At 39.7% G+C, this 11,795-nt stretch overlaps 1 protein-coding gene across 1 annotated transcript; it reads left to right on the forward strand.

Moving 5' to 3' along the window:
- Window positions 1-10,320: 10,320 nt before the first annotated feature.
- On the forward strand, window positions 10,321-10,770 carry LOC136489143 (uncharacterized). The gene has a single exon (XM_066485859.1). The coding sequence runs from the start codon at window positions 10,321-10,323 to the stop codon at window positions 10,768-10,770; it is 450 nt and encodes a 149-aa protein (XP_066341956.1).
- Window positions 10,771-11,795: the final 1,025 nt, after the last annotated feature.

The raw sequence follows: 11,795 nt of genomic DNA on the forward strand, positions 1-11,795 counted from the left end.
TCACAAACTTGTGCTTGATCTCGGTTTAAAGCCCATTGCTAGCTCTTGTTGCCATTTTGAGATACCAATTGAAGATATATTTCTTGATATACCAAATTTAAGGATTATCCCCAACACCAATTGAAATATGATGTTCATAATTTGACACCAATTCAAAGAGTCCTCACAAGTTGATGCCAATTGGAATGGATTCTTGTATCTCATAATTTCACCTAGGGAATTCTCATAAAGACAAGAGATAGTATTAAATTGCACAAGCTACAGTTCAGAACTAGTGACATTTTGGATGTGGAAGGCAAGTAGATCACTAATTGCAAAATCTCATAACATAGAATAAATTTGCCTTTTTCATAGTGCATACATATATATGTGGAAGGCAAGAACATATGCACTTTTGGTCAATTAAGTCAAAATAAGGGAATTTAAGCTATATTATGGATAGTGGCTACTTAAGAGATAAAAATGCAATCCAAATAAATATGAAGGATAACTTTACCAATTTGGATTGAGTTAATGTAGCATACCCGTGAGAAGCTCATTCTCTCTAAGAGACTACACAAATGACTAGAAGAAAAGGTTAGTCTCAAAGACACAAGATATAGAATGGGCTCCCCTTTAATATGTGCATCAAGTACTCAAATTACTTGTGAAATACACTTGAATCGGTTTAAGAGTCCAGAGGAGTTCATCCGATATATTGGTCAAGGCATGATAAATTTGCAACAATTGAAATTATGCCAAGGAAACATACCACCACCAAGGTATAGACATATCACCATACAAATTTTCATTGATATGACCATCACAAGTGAGACTTTAGTGATTTGGATGGCCATAGTTCTTACTTGATGATTCATGGTGAATTAGAGCTCCTTGTGATCATCCAAGATCCATATTATGTTCCTAGTTCTTTGATTCTTTTCTCCAACTCATTCAAATCTAGTTCCACTAAAGGATTGGGGCATTCGACATTAAACCGAGAGCACTTGGTTTATAAAATACCAGGACCCCCTAAAATAACATTTGGAGTACCCAAAGATTCCATTGGAACCATCCATCCTCCTTTGATGTTCTTCTTTCTCCAATGTGTGAGACTATTTAATATGAACTTGAAAGAAGCCATTAGTCTCACAAGATATAAGCTAAACTCCTCCTCAATTTATGCATACAAGAGTACACAAAGTATGCTCATACATATCAATACCATGACGTCAAGGGAGAAGTTTACACTATATTCCAACTGATTCAAACTCCTTCAAGCAGCTTGCAGTCCAATTAGTTTCAGTTGGTTGCAGTTGCTTCCAATTGATTTCAGCAAGTTCCAACTGATTTTAACTTATTTCTGCTACTTCTAACTATCGAAGTCAACTGGTTTCATCTAGTTTGAATTGATTTCAGCTGCTATTTCTGAAAGCCTGCAACTGATTTCTTCAAGTTCCAACTAGTGTCAACTGCTTGCTGCTGCTTGTATATTGGTTACAACTCCTTTGGAACAAACTGATGCTTCTCATATTGCCTGATTATTCATGACCAACTTGAGAGCCAACTTAATCTTGCAGCTGCAATGCAATCCAATTCCATACAGTTTTCAGATTTTGTCTACCTTGGAAAATAATTCATATCTCGCAGACTACTAGACTAATATACATGAAACTTGGTAGACATGTACACCTATGAGTCCTCTAACTGCTGTAAAAATTTCTGCTCATTTGGACTTCATTTGATCAGTGAAATCAATTTTCTACCAAAACTGCTAGAGTTTGAAACTGCAGTACTGAAGCTAAAATAATTCAACTTAAAACTGACCTTCTTCTAAACCAATCTTCATGCCAACTATACAGCAACAAGTAATAGATATGCATGCCATGCTCACAAAGTTTCAGGCCAATTCATCAGTATTTGAACTTCCAAACCCATGCTTGAAGGCAGCTAACTCAGAATTTTAATTTTCTGGACAGATTTGATAATTCCCAATTCTTCTCTTCTTCTTGTCCAATCTTGAGGTGAATTTGGTTGAGAATACTCACAAGATGTCATTTCCACTAAGTCATCTTACCAATACTTGTAGGCTTGTGAATTCTTCCAATATAGCTTATCCAACTCAACCTCAAACTTGATTTTATCCAACTGAGAATTTGGTCTCTTTGGCCTCTAGCAACCTCATCTTACTTTAGGTGAAGATTAACCTTTAAGCTTGTGATTCATCCAATTATACAAGCACACCCTCTTCTTATTGATTTTCTATAAATAAACTCAACACAAGAGGGCATTAGTAACACAAGCACTAGTTTCTCATTTAGTAACCCTTTTATTTGTGGAAGGCAAGTAGGTTACAAAAATAGAGAAACCTCATAACATGGATTAAATCTTCCTTAGAGCCTGATTTACACTCTTTTGAGTGGAATGCAAATGTGAATGTGCATGGTTGGTCAATTAAGTCCAAAGGGTAGATTTAACCGTTTCAACACATGTGAGTTCAATACATGGCCTCAAGTCACTTCCACTAATGATTTGATCCACAACATAATATGACTCCTCATAGCTTGATTAGTTTCTTGACTCAATGCAAGTGCTATCGTATTCACCTTAGCTATGGTACCTCGGTCCTCAAGCCATCACTTGCCTTTCACCTCCGCCTAGTCCCTTAAAGCCCTTTCCTTGCTATCTTCACCTTACTATGCCATACTCAAGTCACATCATACTAAGCGTCCATTGAAAAACCATTTCTTCAATATTGTGATACTTGCTTGAATATCCTCTATATATGAATGTTGAGATCAATCAAGCTTTAGTTTGATTCACATTTACACATAAATGAATAAACATTAATATGGTCAAGCCAATTCACGGTTCCTCATACTCTCTTCATTTTGGCTTGGCATTCCTAACACTCTTTTTCAATATATATATCTTCATACTTCTATCTTCGTCAAATCAATGCAAAGTGATTCTCTAAATCTTTATCCATACAAGCAAACCAATGTAGAGATTGACTTATATCCAATATGAATTGTGTCCTTTGTCATTTAACCTTTGCTTGGTATTTCTTCACTTATGCATTCTTGACTCATTCTTTAATCCTTGATCAAAGCTAATCTGCTATCAAACTCTTCTTGTTCATGTGAAGAAAGCCATTATTGAGACCAATCCAAAATCATCAACTCATGTCTCTTTTGCCATTTGCTAAATATGCTTGCTTTCTCATGATACTATGATATCCCACAACATAGAAGCCATTTTATGAACTCCATTTGCATTGTTGTCCTTTTCTTGAACTAGATTGTTTCCATGATCATCTAACAAAACAATACACAACTTTGGCCTTGATTTGAACATTATGTGGAATATCATCAAGTTTGCCTTCTTGTTGATCCTTCAGTCACTTCTCATTCCATAATCCATAAGTATATGCAATAGACTCAATTTCCTGTTCAACACTTAGCAAACTTGTTAGACCTTTAATTATGTTGTCATTCAATCCACCAAAACCCACTAAAGAGCTAGATGCACTTTCAATCTCCCCCTTTTTGGTGATTGATGACAACACAATTAAAGCTTACAAGAGATTGATAAATCATAAGATTTTGATTCCTATGATATAGAGAGCTCCGCCTAAATGTGTGCATTGAAAGGAATTCAAATTTTGGCCTCAAATGTCAAATGCACATATTTAAGAAGTGTGGGAACTCTCCTATATCTTAGCATCTGTGGGGTGCAAGGTGTCAGCATGATAAATGTCATGCTCATGACAGTTCATGCACTCAAGAAGTTGCTAAACTGCCAGTCCGTGGAACCTCTGCGTCCTGTCGCAGAACCTTTATGAAGTAGAGCCTCCGCGACCAGGTGCAGAACATCCGCAAGCTATATAGTTAGAAAAAATAAACAATACATCATTCAAGGCATGAACATCACACACTAGCATATGAGGTCCTTATTAAGAGCATCAATTTAAACTATCCTTGCACACACCACACAATCAAAATTGAAAAATCTTATATGCCCCACTTTTACCCCTTTAAATCCACATATCAATCTCTCCCCTCTTACACTCTATCCCAATATTTCTCCCCCTTTGGCATTAATCTCCAAAAAGGATCTCTCTACTAAAAGGAAGAAATGATGGTAAACAAGTGAGGGCAAGAGGTAGATAAAAGTTTAGCATATAGGATTCCTCTCCTATGTTTTCTACCAAACAAAGTATGCAGCAATTTAAGTCAAGATTCTTGAGAAGTTAGCATATTTAGCTCATACCTTATTTAGATGACTTTTAACATGAGACTAACTCATGCCATCACCACAAGAGGTATAAACCAAATATCTAAATAATTCTCTAATCGTCACCACAAGAACAAACTTATGGTGTGACTCAAAATATTGCACATGCATGCACACACTTTCATGTAAGGTCCTAGATTCACAAAGGTAATACAAGAGTTCATGGAGCGATATACCTTTGTTCTAAGCCTCATAATCTCCAACCTGATAATGATTTTCATTAGTTGAATTTAGTTCTTTGATGGGCCTAGCATTCCTTTATGCAAAAATTTCATGTGCCCGTCTCTCTTCATCATCATCTTCAAGGAGATAACACAAACTTGTGCTTGATCTCGGTTTAAAGCCCATTGCTAGCTCTTGTTGCCATTTTGAGATACCAATTGAAGATATATTTCTTGATATACCAAATTTAAGGATTATCCCCAACACCAATTGAAATATGATGTTCATAATTTAACACCAATTCAAAGAGTCCTCACAAGTTGATGCCAATTGGAATGGATTCTTGTATCTCATAATGTCACCTAGGGAATTCTCATAAAGACAAGAGATAGCCTTAAATTGCACAAGCTACAGTTCACAACTAGTGACATTTTGGATGTGGAAGGCAAGTAGATCACTAATTGCAAAATCTCATAACATAGAATAAATTCCCCTTTTTGATAGTGCATACATATATATGTGGAAGGCAAGAACATATGCACTTTTGGCCAATTAAGTCCAAATAAGGGAATTTAAGCTATATTATGGAGAGTGGCTACTTAAGAGCTAAAAATGCTAGCCAAATAAATATGAAGGATAACTTTACCAATTTGGATTGAGTTAATGTAGCATACCCGTGAGAAACTCATTCTCACTAAGAGACTACACAAATCACTAGAAGAAAAGGTTAGTCTCAAAGACACAAGATATAGAATGGGCTCCCCTTTAATATGTGCATCAAGTACTCAAATTACTTGTGAAATACACTTGAATCGGTTTAAGAGTCTAGAGGAGTTCATCCGATATATTGGTCAAGGCATGATAAATTTGCAACAATTGAAATTATGCCAAGGAAACATACACCACCAAGGTATAGATAGATCACCATACAAATTTTCATTGATATGACCATCACAAGTGAGACTTTAGTGATTTGGATGGCCATAGTTCTTACTTGATGATTCTTGGTAAATTAGAGCTCCTTGTGATCATCCAAGATCCATATTTTGTTCCTAGTTCTTTGATTCTTTTCTCCAACTCATACAAATCTAGTTCCACTAAAGGATTGGGGCATTCGACATTAAACTGAGAGCACTTGGTTTATAAATACCAGGACCCCCTAGAATAACCTTTGGAGTACCCAAAGATTCCATTGGAACCATCCATCCTCCTTTGATGTTCTTCTTTCTCCGATGTGTGAGACTATTTAATATGAACTTGAAAGAACCCATTAGTCTCACAAGATATAAGCTAAGCTCCCCCTCAATTTATGCATACAAGAGTACACAAAGTACGCTCATACATATCAATACCATGATGTCAATTGAGAAGTTTACACTATATTCCAACTGATTCAAACTCCTTCAAGCTGCTTGCAGTCCAATTAGTTTCAGCTGGTTGCAGTTGCTTCCAATTGATTTGAGCAAGTTCCAACTGATTTTAACTTATTTCTGCTACATGTAACTATCGAAGTCAACTGGTTTCATCTAGTTTGAATTGATTTCAGCTGCTATTTCTGAAAGCCTGCAACTGATTTCTTCTAGTTCCAACTAGTGTCAACTGCTTGCTGCTGCTAGTATATTGGTTGCAACTCCTTTGGAACAAACTGATGCTTCTCATATTGACTGATTAATCGTGACCAACTTGAGAGCCAACTTAATCTTGCTGCTGCAATGCAATCCAATTACATACAGTTTTTAGATTTTGTCTTCTTTGGAAAATAATTCATATCTCTCATACTACTAGACTAATATACATGAAACTTGGTAGACATGTACACCTGTGAGTCCTCTAACTGCTGTAAAAATTTATGTTCATTTGGACTTCATTTGATCAGTCAAATATATTTTCTACCAAAACTGCTAGAGTTTGAAACTGCAGTACTGAAGCTAACAGAATTCAACTTAAAACTGACTTTCTTCTAAACCAATCTTCATGCCAACTGTACAACAAGTAATAGATATGCCATGCTCACAAAGTTTGAGGCCAATTCATCAGTATTTGAACTTCCAAACCCATGCTTGAAGGCAGCTAACTCAGAATTTTAATTTTCTGGACAGATTTGATAATTCCCAATTCTTCTCTTCTTCTTGCCCAATCTTGAGGTGAATTTGGTTGAGAATACTCACAAGATGTCATTTCCACTAAGTCATCTTACCAATACTTGTAGGCTTGTGAATTCTTTCAATATAGCTTATCCAACTCAACCTCAAACTTGATTTTATCCAACTGAGAATTTGGTCTCTTTGGCCTCTAGCAGCCTCATCTTACTTTAGGTGAAGATTAACCTTTAAGCTTGTGATTCATCCAATTATACAAGCACACCCTCTTCTTATTGATTTTCTATGAATAAACTCAACACAAGAGGGCATTAGTAACACAAGCACTAGTTTCTCATTTAGTAACCCTTTATGTGTGGAAGGCAAGTAGGTTACCAAAATAGAGAAACCTCATGACATGGATTAAATCTTGCTTAGAGCCTCTTGTACACTCTTTTGAGTGGAATGGAAATGTGAATGTGCATGGTTGGTCAATGAAGCCCAAAGGGTAGATTTAACCGTTTCAACACATGTGAGTTCAATACATGGCCTCAAGTCACTTCCACTAATGATTTGATCCTCAACATAATATGACTCCTCATAGCTTGATTAGTTTCTTAACTCAATGCAAGTGCTATCGTATTCACCTTAGCTATGGTACCTCGGTCCTCAAGCCATCGCTTGCCCTTCACCTCCGCCTAGTCCCTCGAAGCCCTTTCCTTGCTATCTTCACCTTATTATGCCATACTCAAGTCACATCATACTAAGCATCCATTGAAAAACCATTTCTTCAATATTGTGATACTTGCTTGAATATCCTCTGTATATGAATGTTGAGATCAATCAAGCTTTAGTTTGATTCAAATTTACACACAAATGAATAAACATTAATATGGTCAAGCCAATTCACGGTTCCTCATAGCCTCTTCATTTTGGCTTGACATTCCTAACACTCTTTTCAATATATATATCCTCATACTTCTAGCTTGATCAAATTAATGCAAAGTGATTTTCTAAATCTTTATCCATACAAGCAAACCAATGTAGAGACTGACTTATATCCAATATGAATTGTGTCCTTTGTCATTTAACCTTTGCTTGGTATTTCTTCACTTATGCATTCTCGACTCATTCTTTAATACTTGATCAAAACTAATCTACTATAAAACTTTTCTTATTCATGTGAAGCAAGCCATTATTGAGACCAATCCAAAATCATCAACTCATGTCTCTTTTGCCATTTGCTAAATATGCTTGCTTTCTCATGATATTATGATATCCCACAACATAGAAGCCATTTTATCAACTCCATTTGCATTGTTGTCCTTTTCTTGAACTAAATTATTTCCATGGTCTTCTAACACAACAATACACAACTTTGGCCTTGATTTGAACATTATGTGGAATATCATCAAGTTTGCCTTCTTTTTGTACCTTTAGTCACTTCTCATTCCATAATCCATAAGTATATGCAATAGACTCAATTTCCTGTTCAACACTTAGCAAACTTGTTAGACCTTTAATTATGTTGTCATTCAATCCACCAAAACCCACTAAAGGGCTAGACGCACTTTCAGTTGTTGAACGAGAAGAGGTCGGACACGCATATAAAGTCCAGCGCCTAGTCTACTTCATCAGCGAGGTTCTAAATGAGTCTAAAACTCGCTACCCCCATGTCTAGAAGCTGTTGTACACCCCCTGATCACATCCTGAAAGCTCTATCACTACTTCGATGCCTACCACATAGCGGTAGTCACTAAGTACCCACTCGGTGACATGCTCCGCAACAAGGAAGCCAGCGGCCGCATCATTAAAATGGGTGGTCGAGCTTGGCACCTATACCATTGACATTAGGCCTCGCCACACGATCAAGTCGTAGGCGCTCACCGACTTCATCGCTAAGTGGATGGATATGCAGACTCCTGTCCCGATCAACCACCCCGAGCACTAGACCGTGTACTTCGATGGGTCTCTCAACCTCGATGGTGCGGGGGCAGGCGTAAATTTCATCTGGCCATCGGGGGATAAGCTTTGCTACGTTCTTCACCTACACTTCTAAGCATCCAATAATACCACTAAATATGAGGCGGCACTTCATGGTCTCCATATAGCTGTCGAGCTCAGCGTTAAACGCCTCTAGGTGTACGACGACTCCACACTCATGATCAATCAGCTCAACAAGGATTGGATTTGCACCAATGAGAAGATGGACACTTACTACGCCGTGATAAGAAAGTTAGAAGACAAGTTCTACGGCATCGAGTACCACCATGTGGTCCGGGTTGACAACTAAGTAGCCAATGAGCTATCAATGTTAGGGTCAACCAGGGCCAAAGTTCTAGCTAGAGTGTTCGTCCAGGACCTGGTGATGCCATCCATCAAGCAGGGGCAAGAAGGCATTGAAGAAAAGCCACCTGCCGAGCCGTTAGTCACATCGGTCCCTAGCTCTAGTAGTGATTAGAGGGAACCTTTCATCAAATACCTCACCATTGCAGATGTCCTGGCCGACAACACAGAGAGAATGCCTCACCTGTCGCAGGAAGCATTATGTCCTAGTTGAAGGAAAGTGTAGCACCCGGTTTTAAGGACAAAACCAGATACGCATCATATGTGAGCCCAGGAAGTCAAATCTCACATACAGCTACAAATAAGGGTAATATCATTAGACAATGCTCAATATATAATGTACTTAGTATAAAGAATATAACCTTAGATAGCAAACAGCAGAAAGACAACTCCGATCTTCGGGTGAAGACTCTAATTCCACAGGGACAACTGACTGGTTGATCACAAGCCTAATTCCTCCAAAATCTAGTAATCTGGTACCCATCCGGGATTTTTATCCAAAGATTGAAACGGTGGTCGGATTCGCCTAAACTGATAACGCCTAATTCCACAGAGACGTGTTATCAGTTGAGGCGAATCCTACCACCATTTCAATCTTTGGATAAAAATCCCGGATGGGTACCAGATTACTAGAGTTTGGAGGAATTAGGCTTGTGATCAACCAGTCAGTTGTCCCTGTGGAATTAGAGTCTTCACCCGAAGATCGGAGTTGTCTTTCCGCTGTTTGCTATATAAGGTTATATTCTTTATACTAAGTACGTTATATATTGAGCATTGTCTAATGATATTACCCTTATTTGTAGCTATATGTGAGATTTGACTTCCTAGGCTCACATATGGTGTGTATCTGGTTTTGTTCTTAAAACCAGGTGCTTCGCAAGAACGCCAAGGGGGAGCTACTCCAAAAGTGCATCTCTGTGGAAGAGGGCGAGAAGATACTCAAGGAGATCCATGTTGGCACTTGCAGCAATCACGCAGCCTCTAGAACATTGGTCGGTAAAGCCTTTCGAGCTGGTTTCTATTGGCCTTCTACAGTTGCCGATGCCGAGGCATTCGTTCACTAGTGCGAGAATTGTTAGTTTTTTGCTAAGCAAATCCACGTCCCCGCCCAGGCCTTGCAAACGATTCCTGTGTCTTGGCCCTTCACATGCTAGGGACTGGATATGATCGGTCCCTTCAAGCCACGCCGGGAGGTTTTCGCTGGGTCTACGTCTGCATCGACAAATTCTCAAAGTTGATCAAATATAAACCCCTTGTCCAAGCTACATCGAAGAAGGCAACCGAGCTGCTTGACAACATCATTCACTAGTTTGGCCTTTCGAATAGCATCATCACCGACTTGGGGTCCATGTTCACTGGTGCCGATTTCTAGAACTTCTGCGATGTAAGATGCATCTCAGTTAAGTATGTCTCGGTTGCGCACCCTAGGGCTAGTGGCCAAGTTGAGCACGCCAATGACATGATTCTCGACGCGTTGACGAAAAGGCTCTACATGAACGAGCAGAAGCACCCCGGCAAGTGGCTCAAGGAATTGCCAGTTGTGGTCTGGGGACTAAGGACCCAGCGCAGTCGCAACACTGGCATCTCCCCATACTTCACGTTTTTTGGCTCCAAGGCCGTTTTACCAGCCGACAAAACTTTGCGATCACCTAGAGTGGAGAACTACAATGAAGAAAACTCTAACCAAGCCCAGTTCTTTGAGTTGGACAGCCTAGAGGAGGAGTGCTTGGTTTCATGTGTTCGAACATCGAAGTACCTAGTCAGCATGCGAAGATACTACAACCGCAATGTCAATGATCGATTCTTTGTGGTCGGAGACCTAGTGCTCCGCAAGAAGCAGAAGACCGACGGGATGCACAAGCTATCTTTACCCTGGGAGGGCCTCTTCATCGTCAAGGCCGTCACCTAACTAGGTTCCTATAGGCTATGCGACATGGATGAAAGAGATGTTCCAAATTCTTGGCACGTCAATCTTCTTAGGCATTTCTACCCTTGAAGGGTTTCCTTTCAAAGATATGTATCGTTCATATTCGAGTATTCGATAAAGTTTTTTCTAATGTTTCTCCATATTGTTATCTTGGTGCTTTTTTCTAAGCGATTCTATTTCTGTGTACAACATCTTAAAGATGACACGCCAACTACGCCAAAAGCAAATGCCTGAATAGACATGTTGATGCTTGGACGCCTCTAGAGACGACTCTGTCTCTGACTTCTCCCTGCACGTGCATGAGCATCCGCCGTCTGCGTCATGGGTGGTCGATAGCGGTTCCTCAGCGATGCCCTATTCTTCCCACACGCACACGGCCCCTGTGCCTTGCGTTCCAGTTAACAAGCTAGCTAGGGCTGGGGACTCAGCTATACAATACTGCTCGGATGGTTTATATCAACTATAAACACAAACATACCGTAACAAGTGTTCAAAAAAGTTGCTAAGCACTATTATACAACGATTCAACCTGAGTTTTGTCTTATCCATGGCGCACTGCTCCCCCCTTCACCGAATAGCTCGACATCTTCAGACAACCTCTTCATCGGCTCTTCCGCATCATCTTCCAGCCTGGCGATCTTCTCCATGTCCGTGCCTTGCGCGTACCCGATCGCCACCCGTCGGAGGTCCACTGAAGGGTAGTGTGACCGTAGCTGCGTGAGTGCGTGGACGATGGCTCCATGAGCGGTGCTGTGTGTGAACTCCTTGAAGTCCGTCCATGCCATCCGGCAACGATCCACGACCGACCGGTACTGGCCCGTCACCGAGCAGCCATGCCCCCTCGGGTTGCTCAAGACTGACGTAGTATAGCACAAGTTGGATTCCCGCAATCATCGTCTCTAGCTTGTCATCACGGGTTTTCACTTGTTCCACGAGCACTTGGAACCGTGCCTGGGCCTAGTGTCGATACTCTGCAAGCATGATAGTCGTATGCTAAGCATGCGCTT

The sequence above is a fragment of the Miscanthus floridulus genome, chromosome 10 (assembly GCF_019320115.1).
Source record: "Miscanthus floridulus cultivar M001 chromosome 10, ASM1932011v1, whole genome shotgun sequence".
Classification (NCBI taxonomy): Eukaryota; Viridiplantae; Streptophyta; class Magnoliopsida; order Poales; family Poaceae; genus Miscanthus; species Miscanthus floridulus.